Here is a 16,617-nt window from a genome sequence, read left to right on the forward strand (position 1 = left end):
TGGCAGACTCCACCTGGAACCCCGGCCGGGTTTACAGATACCCCACAACTCCTCTCCCACCCAGGGGTCTGTGTTCTACTGAGATGGTCCACTTTGGTCACCGAGTTCTGGAATCTCACACCTGTCCTGGTTAGGAAGTTGTCTTTGATCTCAGCCAGCGCTACTCTGCTGCAGGTGCAATCCATCAGGGAGAGGGCAGAGAGCTGGCAGGCCTCCTCAGGGCAGTAAGTGTCACCGCCGGATAGTGCACGAGGCCCTGAAAGCTTTGCCTTTTCCACCCCTCCAAGACTTCCTCCTAAGCCCGTCTCTTGTCTAGCATCTGTTCTCATTCTATCCTGGGCAGTCCCTTAAAGATGGGGGGGGAGGGGCATGCTGCACGCCTCCCGCACCCTCATACTGGGACTCCGCCCCCTTCTGTTCTCCTCCCTCAAGGAAGCCTCTGTGCAAAAGCCCCATGGCTCTGGCTCCTCAGGCATCTGCCATCAATCTGTACCTCACTCCCCAGCTCCCCGGCTTTGGCTTCCTTTTGCTCCGGCTGCCCTGGCTCCCAGCTGGGGGATAGGGCTTGGTCTGTGGTGGGGGCACAGACAGCAGGGGCTTGGCTCATGTAGATAAGAAAGACCCCTTCTCCTTGGGACAAGCCCTTGCCCAGATATTTGACAGTCAACAATCCTCCACGGAGTACATGGGAAGAACTGAATCTTGCCCCCACTGACCTGCTTAAGCCCTAGGCTGCCATCAGAAAGTCGGGGCACTTCGGGGAAGAACGCCAGAAGCTCAAGCCCCTCTGGAGTCTGACGCCATGTCAGAGCTCTAGCAGCATCATTTCAGCCCAGCCCTGGAAGGGGTGAACAGTTCGCTGGGGCTTCTCTCTGGGTACTGCCACTGGTTCTAAGCTGGGGAGGTGGGAGGGAGAGTGCCAGGGACTCAGCTGGCTCTCTGGTCAGGAATGAGGGGCTGGGCCCCAGCTGCATGACACTGAGGGAGGCATGGACAGCCGGTGGGCAGCTGACTGGGCAGGGAGTGGCTGTTTTTCTTAATGGTTCCTATTACCAACAGTTTCCACGGGACAGTGTCTGTGTGTGGTACTGGGGCCCAGGGGGGCCTGGCAGCAGGGGGGATCCAGACAGCCCGGAGACCCAATTCTAGGGGGTCTGGGAGTAGGGCCAAGGTGGATGTGAGAGTTTACTTGTGTTGGATATGGTGGCCTCTGGGTCTAGTCCCGCCCAGAGGCCAGGGACCATCTTGCCTCTTGGGTGGGGATGGCAAGGTATCTCCGACTTGAACAGGTTAGACTGGCAGAAGGCAGGCAGGGTAACTCTCCAGCTTTCCTTAGGGCAGCCACGTGCCATTCCTAGGACATAGCATGTGTATTATTTTACCCACCTCATTTAGAACAGGTACAGCTAGCTAGGACAGAACATGACAGCTCTGCCCAGGTCTCCTCCCTCCCGGCAAATACAGCTGCTCTGATGGCTCATCCCCAGTTCTTCCTCCCAGGGGACAGCACTGTGCACCAGGCTAAGATTCTCCCGTTTGCTCCACACTGAAGTCAGATGCCCTCTTTCCCTCACTGTTTGCACCTGATCATGCCCCGTCCCCCTTTCCTCCAGCTGTCCCTCTACCACCACCACTGCCTCCGAAAGTCAGTACTGTGATCTCCCCCAGACTCAAACAGGGTCGCATCACTCCCCCGCCTAAAACCCTTTAATGGCCTGTTCCCCACATCAGGAATGACACCGAGGTTTTAACTTCTGGGACAACTAACTCCACGGAAGCATGCTGTTGAGGAAAACTTGGAGATCAAGTCCAGACTGAAGGGGAAAATTACTGATTAGCACAGTCTGAGGTAGCTGTCCCAAGGGAAGTGATAGCATTGGTGGCCCCCAGAAGCCTTGACTTCTCAGCATGACAGTTCCAACAGACCCTCTGTGCACCCGGCTCCCTTGCTCTAGCCATACTGGACATCTGTGGTTCTCAAATGGTGGGCGGCACACTGTTTTTGACCAACTCCCCCCCCCCGGGTCAGTAGGCCAATGTGTACTCCAAAGTAGGTGACATGTCACCTCTCTCGACCTCAATCTCCTGTCTGTCCTGTGTTCCCAGGGCATTCTGTGTCATAGCACTTACCTCACTCTGGTAGTTATCTATTCACTGGTCCATTCCACCAGGCAGGGAGCCCCTGGAGGGCAGGGACACGTCATCTGTGCTCCCACCGCACGTCGTGTATTGCCCTGTAATGGGACTTGTCAAAATCTCCTTCACTGTTCTCTGTACAGGTCCTCTCTCCATCCTGAAGGGCAGAGACCAGATTTTCCCTGCATTCTGCCTACTGCTTCACACACTGTGGTCACTCAACAGATGCTTATCAAAGAGAGCCCAGTCTATCCACTGTTCCTGAAACCTTCCTACCCAATTGGCCCCCAGCCTTTGCTCCCAAGGAGCATTCCCAGAGGGACCCAGGGCTATCTGCCACATTCCTTAAATCCCACTCTGTCTGACCATGGGATGCCCAACAACTTTCAGGGTATGGTGCCAGTTGTCTGATCAAACACTAGCCTAGATGTTGCCGTGAAGGTATGTTTTTGATGTGATGAACATTTAAATCAGCAGACTTTGAGTAAAGCAGACTACCCTCTATGTGGATGGGCTTCATCCAACCAGTTGAAGGCCTTCAACGACTGAGGTCCCCTGAGGAGGAAGGAATTCTGTCTCCAGGCTGCCTTCAGAGTCCAGACTGCAACACCAATTCTTCCCTGGGTCTCCAGCGTGTCAGCCTGCCCTGCCGATGGCAGACTTGCCAGCTCCCACAGTTGTTGAGTCAATTCCTTAAAATTATCCATCTGTCCATCCATCTATCATCCATCCATCCATCCAATTAATTCTGTTTCTCTGGAGAACCCTAATACACCATTCCTGGCTTGATCCAAAGCCTTCTCCCGCCCCCAACCTTCATTATGCATCCCTCACATGTTCCCGAGTCTCTCTTGAACTCTATGACTCTACTCCAAATTTTGTTTTGTATTTAGCAAGCATGTTCTCCAGACTGTAAAGTTTAGAAGACATGGCCTGGGAGACAGAAATTGAAGAGGTGTGAAACAAAAGCCCAAGTGATACGCCATTCAGATGAATTCGGGTCTCCTGTGTCATGGGTCTTACAAATGTGAAACGTTGTTACTAACCTTCAAGAGAACATGAAGAGGTAGTGATTTTCAAGAGTTACTGCAATCCATAGCCTAGTGAATTTTTAGGTCCATGCCTGGCAAGAGGACATTCACTGGATGGCTTTTAAACTGGGTTGAAATTTGCTACAAACCACTTTACCTTTCTTTCCCACAGACGGGTAGATCAGCGACGCGGCAGCCCCAATAATACCTTGCCACTTGAGCGAGGTACTCTGGGTTCTGCTGTTATCTTTGTCCATGAAAGAATTATGGCCAGGCACAAGGACAATTTAATTAGCAGCTGAACCCGGTTATTGGGATATGTGCCAAACTTAAAGCCAATTTCCAGAAGTGTTACTTGATTTTCCCCAGCCTAACAGTCTCAGATGGGAAAACAATGGAAAATTCTGAGTGACAATTAGCATTTTAAAACATTGACAGGGAGCTGGCCCCATGGTCGAGTGGTTAAGTTCACGCGGTCTTCTTTGGCAGCCCGGGGTTTCACTGGTTCAGATCCTGGGCACAGACATGGCACTGCTCGTCAGGTCACGCTGAGGCGGCGTCCCATATAGCACAACCAGAGGCACTCACAACTAGAATCTACAACTGTGTACTGGGGGGCTTTGGGGAGAATAAAAAAAAAATTTGGCAACGGTTGTTAGCTCACGTGCCAATCTTTAGAATATTGACAGGCTGGAGCAATGAGCAGGTTCTATGGTAGAATTTAACGGGGTAGACACATAGGGTCCTGCACGTTAGTTCAAAATACCAACTGCTCCTACACAGGATGGAGGAAGGAAGAGGTGGCTGGATTTTACTCAACCCAAGCCAATTAATGCAGTCCTGGGAGGTGACCTGCAGGTGTCAATCACAGTCTGGGACTCTTGTTCTGGTCTGTGCTGTCAGATGATGCCTGGATAGGATGTCAGGTGCCCTTTCTGGCCCCAGGTTCTAGCCAGGTTCAGCGGAGAGCAGCCGGCCTGGGGGGAAGAACATGGAACCATGGAGGCAGGAGGGTGAGAGGCTAAGGGGCTGCAGCCTGTGGTCAGACATTCTGGACTCAAGGCCTTTTCTACCCCCATGAGCTACGTGGGCAATTTATTTGACTTCTCTAACCCTCAGTTTCCTAATCCATAAAGAGAGGACAACAATGCGCACCTCATATGTTGTTCTAAAGATTAAAGCAGTTGACACAGTCATGTGTTGCTTAACGACGGGGATACGTTCGGAGAGATGCGTCGTTAGGCGACTTCGTAGCTGTGCGAAATCACAGAGGGCACTTACACAAACCTAGATGGCGGAGCCTACCGCACACTCAAGCTGTGTAGTACTAATGTTATGGGCCCGCTGTTGTACATGCTGTCTGCTGCTGACTGAAATGTCATTATGCGGCACACGACTGTATACATAATGCAAATTTTGGTGCATTCCTTAACACACAGTAAGTTTTCAATAAGTATTTCCTAATATTAACTGAAGAAACTCTAACCTTTGCCAACTTCATGATAACATGACCGCTGCCTTCAAGTATTTTAAGGGAGCTTATATGGAAGAGAGGGGAGCAGCTTGGAACCGCCTGTGGATAGAAGTCACATGCAGGCTGCCCAGTTCTACGTAAGGAAGAGCTTTCTATGGCGCAGATGGCTGGCAGGTGGAAGTTGTGGTCCTGAGGTTACAGCATGTGGCCCACAGCCACCTGGCAGGGATGCTGCGGGGGAGTCAGGCACCTGGTGGGTGGTGGACCAGACCTCTAGTGCCACCTAAACTTGAGATTCTCTGATTCTAGGACTTGCTCTCTTGGGTTCCCTCGGCCTGGAGACAGAGAGACACTCACAGCCACCCACATGCTGAAAATACCAGAGTAACCTCTGAAGACTCCCACTGAAGCAAGCATCCCCAAATTCATTTAGACTCAACCTACAAGGGGTAAAGAAAAAACTGAAGGGAGTCAGGCTGCCTTCGAGACTAGGCAGTTTGTGACTAACCAGGATCAAGACTCTCTTTTGTATAAAGAGGGAAAAGGTAAAAGACGAATATAGACAAAGCCCGAGACAAGGTGTCGTCTGTCTTCTGCTTACTCTCACATGCAGGCCGTCCCTCCGGGAACAGCGAGGATCGGCCTCAGGAAGGCCCGCGACATTCAGCGCACAGCTCCTGCTCGGACAAGGTCTGCTGCAACTGCGCTACCACCAGTGGCCGGCCGGGGAGGGCGGGAACGCGACCTCAGAACATCGCCCATTCCCAACCGCTGACAAACGCCGGGCAGTCAGGCCACATACGTACAACACATGGCACCAGAAAAGCTCTGTGAATAAAACTTTAATAATGTACAGCAGAAATTGGACAGGCTCATTCTTATATTAAAACAAAAAATTTCCTATATTACAACTTATTTACATTTGCATACTGAAGAGGTAAAGTGTCTAAGTGGCTATTTTACAGTCCTTTCTAATAAAATGTACAAAACAAACAGAAGTACCGAGAATGCCGTTCGGGGGCCTTGATGGCGACGTTAAGAACGGGCTTGGACTTGGTCTGTGAATCCAGAGGAGCAGGTAGCCCTATGGATCAGGGTTGGCCTCAAGGGGCCAAAAACCACGGCTTTAGGCTTAAGTTTCTCCCCAACTCTCTAACTCCTAACTTTTGATGTTAAGAGTGGCAGGGGTGGGGGCGGGAGCTTCCCAAAAAACTGCTCAGTCTTCCCCAGAGGTGGAGGAGCTAGACTGCGTGTGTGGGGAGGACAGAAGGGCCACCTGGGGAGTGGGCCAGTGGCTTGGGACTCCCTGGTCCAGGAGTGTTGGCAGATCCCAGAGGCTGGTTGTGACTGGGGCAGGAGTCTAAATTCCATTATCACCTAAACCCACCAGGTTCTGCTGCAGGGCGGATAGGAGAGGCGTCAGCAGGGGTGGGGAAAGAAGGTCCCCCAATGACACAATTGGTGTTCAAGGGAAATTAGTCAGTAGCCAGTAAATTGGCCCAAAGGATTAGGGGACGATGTCCTCTAATGCAAGGACAGAAGCAATTCACCAGGAAAATAAATAGCGAGGCAGCACGGGGAGACGGTGAGAGCAGGGAGAGTGCTGCCCTCCTCAACCTTTGGCAGAGGCTTGCTGGGCTGGGGGTGGGGGTGCTCTGAGGCTGCAGACAGACTGTGCCTCCCTGGGGGCAGGAAGGGGGCTCAGAATGAATGCCAGGATTGGGGTCTCACTGCCCACGGTTTCTTTGGTGGAGGGGGGCGGGTGTCCCCGCTCCTCGGTGGGCTTCTATAAGAGCAATCACTCCAGGCGCAAAAGGCTCTCGGAACCGACTAAGAAAACTTGGGGTCTCAAAGCAGGCACCCCCCCACCTCAGATCAGCTCCTTCTTCAGGGGTCCAGGAGCGGGACCCACGGCTGTCCTGCTCCCACACGTCTTCCAGCGGCTGCACCGTGCCTGGCACCCAACAGGCACTCAGCAAACATTCGCTGAATAAAAGCCTGGAGGAGAAGGTGCAACCCGCTGCGCAACGCACAGAAGGCTAGGATGAGGGCAGAACCACTCGAGGAGCGGGTGGAGGCAGACCCCAGGGCAGAGAGAGATGTCACCGCCGAGGGGCAGGCTCAGGGACAGATGCTTCCAGTGTGACTGAGCTACGTGCATTTGATTGGAGCGTTTTTTTGTGGTTGTTTTTATCGGGATTTCTTTAAAAACGAATAGATTGAAAGGTAATCATCACACAGAGATGGTTCTCCTTTTATAAAAACTTAACATTAAAAAAAGTTAAAATCCAGACCCTCCCAATAAAATTTAAAAAAAAAAAAACAACAAAAACCAAAAAGAACACAAAAAACCAAACCACTCCAGTTAAAAGTTATGGCTTCAAAGTTATCATATACCTAAGGTACACTGACCAAACTGCCACCCGCCGCGCTTCTTGACGTCGTTAAACACCACGCTCAGGTTAAGTAACAGGTTCAGCTCGGGCTGTGCCTTTAGCAGGGCCCCTGCAGTGGACGCAAGTCTCACATCTTCCCTCCACCATGACCAGATAATCCAGGAAAAGACCCATGCAGACGCCTCCCCCCACCCTACTCCCTCCCACTCCTGCCCCCCTTTCCCTTCCCCACCCTAAACCCACCACCACCAAAAATATACACTGCTGTTTCCAGAATCTGGGATATGAAAGACAGATGTGACATTCCAATCTGAGTTCCCAGATCTGGGCTTCAAATTCCTTGGCCCTTCCTTGATGCTGTTGAAGACGATGCCCTTGGGCTGGCTCACTTCCCATGGTTGCTACTGACCACAACACCCAAGACTTCCCCCAAGATTCTTTCCCTGCCCGTCCCACCTCCCTCCCTCACATGTGGACCCCAAAGCCTGGCCTGCCATGGACAACTGGGCCAGCTTTGGTTCCATGGTCTGAAATGGAGAAGGAGAGCTGTGTCAACAGGGGCAGGCAGAGCAGGCTCCTGGGAAGGGACTTCCACAGTGGCCTGGGGGTTCCGGGGCGGGGAGGGGCCCCAGGGAAACCAGACGCTGCTCGTTACTGAACAGAGGCACCAGCACGCAGAGACGGCTTGACAACCACACTCCTGACCTGCACATGCACAGAAAGCTCAAGCAGGTAGTACGCACCTACACACACAGACACACACACACACGTGTAAGGGCATGGCACGGACCAGGCACAACAGGGACGCACCTCAGCACATGCACACACGGCTGGACAGACAGGTGGAAGAGTCCGTCTCCACTGGCAGTCCCTCCAGACATCCGTGTGAGGGAGGGCAGCACGCGGCCCAGGGCTACCTGTGAGTAAGGCTGTACTTCCGGTTCCTCTGGGCCACCTCGGTGTGCTGGGCTCGGTCCCCAGAGGAACACGCTCGGTGCTGCTCAGCACTGGCAACACTCAGCTTCCCCTGGGGCCTCCCGGCCACCCGTCACCACTCCTGGCTACAGGCCAGATGCACCAGGTTTTGCGGGACTTCCCACTACGACCAGTTCAAGTCGTGGCATCGAGTTCTCCACACCATCCCCTCTCAGAGTCTCCATGCCATTAGGAGGTAAATAAAAAAGATGTCTGTGTCTCAAACCCAACATGGGAGTGAGCGAGTCTCCCGGGCTCTGTCCCTCTTGCGGGCCAGCGCTCCTGGCCACAGAGGGCTGGGCAGAAACGAGAGGTAGGCCTCCATCGTACGCTCAACATGGCAGCTGTGTGTCGTTCTCGCTGCCCAGGGTTGCGTGTATGCGAGGGGAGCAGGTTAGATCTTCACATCTTCCTGCACGCTGAGCTGTGAGAGGGTCTTCTTGATGCGCAGAGCGGTCAGGCGGGCTGCACCGTTGGCGTACCAACACTCTCGCATCATCTTCCCCATCACCCGTAAAGCCTGCACACAGAAACCCAGGGCATCAATCCGACCCTGCCCCGTGAAGGCCTTCCTGACTCCTCGGCTCCTCCTCGCTTCTTGGTGCCATCTGTCAGAATCTCCCCACCCCTGTGACCCCAGGGACATGCTCTGCAGGCTTCCCGCGCCCCTGGCTCTCCCCTCCTTCAGGGACAGGCTGTGCGGGCAAAGGAGAAAGCCGCAGCCTGGAGAGGGCAGACCTCTGCAAGTACCGTCGGCTACTGCCCGTCAGCTGGGTGACCTTGAAAGAAGGAACTGCAAACAGCCTGTGATCTGAAAATCCTTCCTGTTGAGTTTGAGAATCTATTTTTATGATTGTTTACCAGTTATTTCTTTTAAGAAGTAGCACACGAAGCAGGCCCAAGAGGACACGCCCGGGCATGTGCACACACACGGCTGAAATCCCATGGCCCGCAGGCAGAGGTGCGGGGTGGGGTTGGGGGGGGGGGGTGAGGCAGCACAAAAGGAGCCCCGAAAAGCAAGCTCATCAGAGGCAGAGCTACAACGCCACCGCCTGGATGGTCAGGCCAGGGGGTGGATGTGGAAGGTCACCAAGGACTGCTACCGGCTATTGGGGGCTACAAAGCTCCTGTGTCCTAGCCAGTGGGTTCCAAAATTCCTTCTAACAGTGGAACTCACTTTCCAAGAGCAGTCCGAGCAGAAAAACAGCACTGAGGGAAAAGGCCGTGGGGCGGGGGCAGAAAGCCCAGTTCTTTCAGCCTCACCTTCATCCTGAGGTAAAGCCAACCTCACAGCTCCAAGGAACCTGGGGAAAAGGCTGCTCTATGACACGCGGGCGCACCACTCAGGCTGACACACTCAGCTTGTTCGGAAGGGCTGCACCGCCCTCTGGTGGTCACTCCACAAAAGTGGAGCCGGGGAGGAGCCCAGGGCCCGCAGCCCAGCACACGCAGCTGCCCTCATGGCTCGAGGACCCAGACTCCAGGCCTATTACGAGTCTGTATCACACATTTGTCCTCATTTCAATCACTTCCACCGAATGCTGTCCTTTCCCCACTTCATCTGCATCTCTCCCAAATTCAAATTCTCCACGCCCTCCTTGCCTCTTCCGAGTTTAGAAAGGCCCCCTCCCTCACAGACACGTCTTCTCGTGGGGCCCGCCCCTCACTCTTCTACAGCCTCACAGATGCCTACTTCAGGAGCTTAGCTCATCCTGCAGCTCCAGAGCCACTCTCTAGTCAGACAGGTCGAACAGCTCCCGCTCGGCTTTTCTTCTGTCTCTTGGTGACCACCTCTCTTACCTGTGTCTTGGGGACCGAGCCTTTTTCTCTTACTAGGCTGTCAGCTCCAAAGGGGACCCTACAGCACCCAGGACAAGGGATGGTGGCCCCTCAGGGACTGGTAATAACAGCACATAGTAGCATATAAGAGCTGACACGTGCAGAGGGTACCCCTGGGGTCGGCCCCACTGTCAGGAAGCCCTTTCCTAAGGCGAGAAGTCAGGCAGGTGGGAAAGTCGCAGGAGGCGGAGGAGGCTCCTACCTCGTAACTCTGCCACCAGTTGGGGATGTTGGGACGGAGCTTCTGGTCACATACGACCTTTCGCATTTCCTCAATGGAAGGGTCAGAGGGCACTAAGTCGTAATATGGCAGCTGATATTCTTCGTGGACTCCTGAGAGAAAAGGAAAGAAACATCCACTGAGTTAGCAACAGGAGGAAGAGGTTACTCAAACGCCACCACCACCGCCCACACTGTGACCTGGGAACACCACGTCCCACTAAGAGGAGCTAGGGCTCCCTGCAGAGCTTAGCCTGTTCTAGGTGTGGACAAGACACACACCAGATTAGCCAGGAACATCTTTCTCATACCAAAAAGCAAGGAAGCTATCAGAGATTAGTGAGGTCATGTCAAAAGCTATCAACTCGAAAAACTCCCAAGTGGCCAAAGATGAGATAACTCAACAGAAACAAATGTTTTAAATCTACCAGTTCATGATACTGAAGAACCAAAAAAAAAAGCCCCTCAGTCACATTTGTAGGATGATAGGGAACAATCTCATTATTTGGAACAATTGATAAAGAGATGGAAAGAGTTAAGAATTTTCTCTGCCTTTCCTATTCAAACTATACATCTTGGTAACCAAATAGACAATTAGGAGAAGTTTCTCTTCTAGCTAATACATGACGATTGACAGAAGCACAATATTGGCATTTTCCAACGTCTAATGAATTAGAATTTGGACAATGATCTTCGATGGCCGTTCACATCACAAAAAGAGAGAGAACCGGCGTTATGTGCCTTATAGCAGGAGGATTTTGGGGAAAAAAACCCAAAAACTATGTATACACGATTATAGTTACAAGATGTAACTATCATAGGAAATTCACAGGAACAGAAGAACATGTGAACTTCAGGAAGAGGCAATCAGCAAAATCTAGACAAAAAAAGTTTACAGAACAAACGATCTGGATTCCCCAAAAAAGAAACTGCAGAAGAAAAAAAAGTAGAGATGGAGCCTGTGGGTTATAAAGATTTAAGAGGCGTATCAATCAACTGCAGTGATGGACAATACTTGAACCCAGATTTGAACAAACTGTTTAAAAAAAAATCAGGAGACAATTGGGGAAATCTCAACACTGACTGATGTTAAAGGATATTAATTAATGTTCATTTTTTAAAGTGTGGTAATAGTATCATATTTTTTGAAGTCCTTAACTTTTAGAGATACAAACAAATATTTTTCATGATAAAAAGATAACAAAAAAAAAAAATCCAATGTAACTTTCTCCTGCTTTTTTCCCAGGAAAAGTCCTGCTGTACTGAGCTAAGGGACAGATTTTAAACAGAGGCTGATTTGGTAACTATCTAAGGGGAGTTAGGAACTTCTGCCCCGGCCTCAGCCTGTCGGAGTTCGAACCCTAGGTTATCAGCCCTGTGACTCGGGACAAATCACCTCACCTCTCTGTGACTCCTTTTCTTCATCTGCAAAACAGTGACAATAATAGTACCCACATCACAGGCTTGTAGTAAAGATTAAGTGAGTTTATACATAGCAAGTGGTGAATAAACATCAATATTATTGTTACAGGGGCTGGCCCCGTGGCCGAGTGGTTAAGTTCGCGCGCTCCGCTGCAGGCGGCCCAGTGTTTCGTTGGTTCGAATCCTGGGCGTGGACATGGCACTGCTCATCAAACCACGCTGAGGCAGCGTCCCACATGCCACAACTAGAAGCACCCACAACGAAGAATATATAACAAGGTACAGGAGGGGCTTTGGGGAGAAAAAGGAAAAAATAAAATCTTTAAAAAAAAATATATATATATATTATTGTTACATACTTAGCCCCAATTTCTGGACAGTCGGAGAAAGAAAAAATTAACTTATTCACAGTTTAAGACTTGTGTGGCCAGAGTTTTCTTCACTTGTTTTATCTGTACAAAACGATCAAAGTTTAAGATGCAGAACTTTGTGATGAATACCTGGGTGCTTCCGCCATAATCTGGATCTCACTAAACACACAGATGGAAAAAGGCAGTGATGCACAAAAGGGCTCTGCAGGGGGACCCACCAGTTCTTTCTAAGTCAACCACTCCCTGACCTGGAGCGTCCGCCATCAGAGATCAGCAGCTGAGCGCAGGCTGCTAGCGGTTCCTGACCTGGATCGCGTGGCAGAATACTCGGCAGTCATGGTAAAATACTGATGTACTAAGCTGACGATAAAAAATGTTTTCTGCTAAATCTGATACTATCTTTTACTAGATTCCGACACATACGCACAGTTGTAAATGTCAAAGATTTAAGAAAAAATTATAAGAGAAAAACTCATTTTGAGAAAATTCTATGCATTAACAAGCTTCCTCCAGCAAACTGAGACGTTACCACCATTGTTTTGTCAATGAAACCCCAGGGCTGCCCAGGAACACGGCCTGAGAGCTGGTGTGTTAGGACATACCGCTTCCCGTGCATGTGAGACCCCTGCACTAGTTCTGTGCTGTCCCACCAGGGCCTTCCCACCCTCTGTGCACCGATAAAGAGAATGCGTTTAAAAAAAAAAAAGCCAAATGAGCCTCCACAATGGTTACCACAACGTACAACACTATTCAACAAGCCTTAGCGCGGCTGCCTCCAAGGTTCGTCATCTTTCATGAGAACCCTGAGTGCGATGCGGGCCCGGGCACCAGGCATCCGACAGGCTGTAAAAAGAAAGGAGGCAGTAAAAACACCAGCATCCTCGGTGATCAGCATTCTGGACTGGGAGGCAGGAGAAAGAGAAGGTATAAAAGGAAGGTACCTCCAGAATTGCATCTTCGTGCAATCTCCCAATAGACGAGCCCGAGGGCGTAGATATCCGCACACTTGAAGGAGTCGAAGTGCTTCGTGTTGATGGTTTCGTCGAGCACTTCAGGGGCCATGTATCTGCAGCAGCAAAGGAAACTCTATCACTCACAGATGACGGCAACGCCTCTCACTCCAAGTGCTGGTTCAGGGGCTCTGCATGTAGGACAGCACCACCCCGAGAAAGCCCCTTGGGGAAGGGACGCTCCACTCTCTTCACTGCAGACTCCCACATGTTCTGGACTTGAATCTACTAATGCTTCAGCACAGGTCTGCTGACACTAGACTATTCCTATTTGTACCTCTATTTTTAAACCATCGAGAGTTATTTCCAGCGTGTTTTGATTTCTTGGCAGAAGTATTTGTGCTGTGGGTGGCAGGGCAGTAACAGCGCACGCTATCTGGTTGCTACTGGGGTCTTGGACTTTATCGAATGCACCCACAGTGATGGGCTGAGGTGAATTTCGAGCGTCCTTTGTTATCTGACCTGACTGCAGATACACGAACACTAATTCCAGAGTCATCAAAGGCCCCTCAGTTAGTCAGTACCACTCGAGCTGCTCCCCCACACAAAGGCAAACCAGGGGTCCCCTCAGGCCTCCCCCAGGGCCTGGGGTGCAATCACTCAGGTGAAAAGGAAGGGAAAAGCAGCAGCACAGGAGTGCACTCCCTGAGATTCAGCAGATCAACAGACCTCCTCCTCTGTGCTATCTAGACAGTTCTGTCTCCAGCTGCTGAAGTCAGTCCACAATCACAACTCCTTACTTCACCTCGGGGTGAAGTGGGGGGCAGGCCCATAACCCTTAAGAGTGCCCCAGTCTGCACCCTCACCTACATCTGCTCTGGCTTGGCAAACCACGCTCCCTGCCTCCTCAGCGGTCTCTGCATAAGCCACCCCTGCAGGCAGTGCCATTTTCCCTCGTCCCCCAGCCGGCCTGCTGTCCACCCCCCTTCCGAATCTTGCTCCAGATTCTCTTTCTCTGCTGCCTCCCCTGCCAAATACCACCACCATCTACGCGTATGCAGTCCTACGGGGCTGTGCTCTTGGCACCTGTGTCTGTTCAGTGCAAGCCGCACAGTCCCGTGTGGGGAGTGGGCGCTCAACTCCACCTCCTGCTGTCTCAGAGTGAGGACCACACCTCCTTTCCCTACAGGCCCTGCTCCTGAGCAGATGGGACAGGGCACGTGCGGGCAGCTCACTACAAGCGCAGGGCAAGGGCAGAGGCCTTCCTACCGTTTGGTTCCCACCCTCTGGTTTGGGGCAATGTCAATGGTGTCGGTGACCGCGTCATGACGGACAGCCAGGCCCAGGTCTGCGATGGCGCACATGCCGTTTTTCTTCACCAGGATGTTCTTTGACTTCAAGTCTCGATGAGCAATTCCAGGCTTCCCTGGCAGGGAAAGAAACAGGGATCTTTACAGAAAGATAGTATAAATGGTAAAAGCATGGACCGTGCAGCCAGACTGGGTGGGTTCGAGTCCTGGTTTTGCCTCCCACTAACCCATAACCCTGGAGAAGCGACTTAACCCACCTGCACCTCTGTCTTCTCATCCATTAAATAAGACTAAGACCAGTACTTACTTCAGGGCAATGTTGTGAGGATTAAATGCACTCACGGAGGTGAGTAAAGAGCTTAGCAGGGCATGTGTATTAGCTAATATTACTACCAATACCAGCACGACTGCCCTTCCCTGAACGAGTGTGCTCCAGTCCAGAAAAGCTGCCGCGCTGGCGAGGTTCCCAGGAGACTGCTAACATCAGCACAGAGGCTGGCAACAGGACCACACTCGAATGCTGGCTGTCTGTCCCGGTCAGCAAGAGCTGCTGCCCTGGCCGACCAGGATTCAGGGAGCCCAGCCGCCACCCCAACAAGATGCAGGGCCTCAAAGGGCTGATGCTGCCCTCAACCAACAAGGTCGCTCGAGGCGTTGCTCCTCCAGGAAACCTTTTGCGAGGGGTCAGGCCCAGTGTTTTCATCCACCCAGCAGTCTTTGAGCCAGCTGTCCCCAACAATGAGTGTGAAGTGACAAAAGTGAAGCCCCTGCTCGTTAGTCTGGTTAACCGTCTTAGTCCCATTCCTTCCCACATGCGCTGCAGGTTTCTGAGACCTCACTCAATAGACACTGGCTCACCAGCCAACAACTATGCAGGCCATCGAACGACAACTGAACACTTACGTCATGGAGTCCCGGGGGGCTCTGAAGACAGGTGAAAAGAACCCCGAGACACCTCTTGTTCACACTCAAGTAAGGCTGAGACCACAGTTCCCAAGGTCCAGCTCCAGCCTTCTCCATAGAAAGGAGTTCTGGGAGCTGAATCAGGATGGCACAGGCTTCAGGGCTACCCACCTTCCCGGGCCCTCAGCTGGGTCCACTCACCTTGGGTACCCACGATCTCCATGTGCAGGTGCGCCAGCCCACTGGCAGCAGACAAGGCCAGCTTAATCATGCCCTCAATCGTCACGGTGTACCGGTTGAGATAATCGAACAGGGAGCCGTGCTCATGATAGTCCGAGACGAGCCACAGCTGTGTCCAGGTGCCATTATCTGCAGAGGACCACACAGAGCTCTGGGGAAGGCGTCCCCGCCAGCACAGCGGCCAAGGCGGGAACGAGGAGTGTGCACAGCACCAACCCCAGCCAGGCTCCTGACACCCACTCCTCGCCTCCACCCCGAGGCTTCCTCTGTGCCCGTTTCACTGACAGCTGTCCACCAGATTCAGGTTCCAGGAAGGACAGAGGAGCAGCATCCTTTCTTACACCTGCTCCCTTGTTTCCTGCAGGATTTCCTGCAAGGCTGCAGAATTCTGAACAGTGCTCCATTACGACACCAACTGGAAACTGAGGCACCCAGGAGGAGGGGCAGCTCATGCTCAGGGAAACAGGTAACATCGTGGCTACACTGCTTTGATCCTGACGAGACCTGCTCATCTACTCGTTAGCGACCACGACGAGACTCCACCACTGCCCAGGTCCTCCTCTGCCCCCCAGCACCTTCTCGTGCCGTTTCCTCTCAGCCCCTCACCCTGACCAGGCTATGAGCTCTGCAGAGCAGGAAGGAGCTCCTGCACACAGTACTGCATTCCAGGCCAAAAAACGCTTTTCAAGGCACAAAGAGCACACTTCCAAGGATTCCAAAGAGGTCGTCTCATGCTCAGAAGAGCCAGGGAAAGGTGGAGAGCCCGCACTTTCAAATACCAGGGCGGGGGGGGGGGGGGGGGGGGTGGGGGTAGCTGGGGGGGGAGAAACCAAAACCTGGTAAACTAATTAGGCTATGCTGCTGTTACCAGGAAGGCTGGAAATTGCATTGGGATCTCCCAAATTCCAGGCTGGTGCTGGTTCCAGGACACTATAATAAATGTATCATGTTAAAAAAGCCAGGACGATTTTCTCCTCCTGCGGCCCTAATGTGAGTTCTGACAGCCAGCTTCCTACTCACACAAGTGGCCAGAATCAATAAAGGGAGCAGCTCCTGGAAAAGTACCAACGTTGTCTTCTCTGCTGTGAACAAGGTCCACCCGACACCCCTCTCCCACGCCCGCCAGGCGAGATCTTGAGGACCCGGGCAACAAGCCACAAGGGAAGGCATCTCCTGATCCTTTAGAATATTCACTCTTCCCTTTCTTCCCTTGTGTACGAGTCCAAGACTCTTCAGCTTGGGGGCAGCTGAGGCCACTCCAACCCCCCCAGCCACATGAGGAACGAGCAGTCTGCTGTTTTGTAGGAAGGAAAAATATTTAGCACCCTCTGTAGGCTGTGCAGACCTTCAC

The 16,617-nt window shown here is 52.1% G+C and overlaps 1 protein-coding gene across 2 annotated transcripts in view; it reads right to left on the bottom strand.

Annotated features, from left to right (window-relative positions):
• Positions 1-5,467: 5,467 nt before the first annotated feature.
• ACVR1B (activin A receptor type 1B) overlaps positions 5,468-16,617 on the bottom strand; it is a 33,677-nt gene continuing 22,527 nt past the window's right edge. For both annotated transcript variants that reach the window (XM_046658101.1, XM_046658109.1), the window contains exons 5-9: positions 15,228-15,395; positions 14,083-14,239; positions 12,805-12,929; positions 10,054-10,184; positions 5,468-8,532 (exon numbers count right to left, since the gene is read on the bottom strand). In XM_046658101.1, coding sequence (XP_046514057.1) covers positions 8,407-8,532; positions 10,054-10,184; positions 12,805-12,929; positions 14,083-14,239; positions 15,228-15,395 — 707 coding nt within the window. In that variant the 3' untranslated portion in view covers positions 5,468-8,406. The remainder of the gene's footprint in view (positions 8,533-10,053; positions 10,185-12,804; positions 12,930-14,082; positions 14,240-15,227; positions 15,396-16,617) is intronic.

The sequence above is a fragment of the Equus quagga genome, chromosome 1 (assembly GCF_021613505.1).
Source record: "Equus quagga isolate Etosha38 chromosome 1, UCLA_HA_Equagga_1.0, whole genome shotgun sequence".
Lineage (NCBI taxonomy): Eukaryota > Metazoa > Chordata > Mammalia > Perissodactyla > Equidae > Equus > Equus quagga.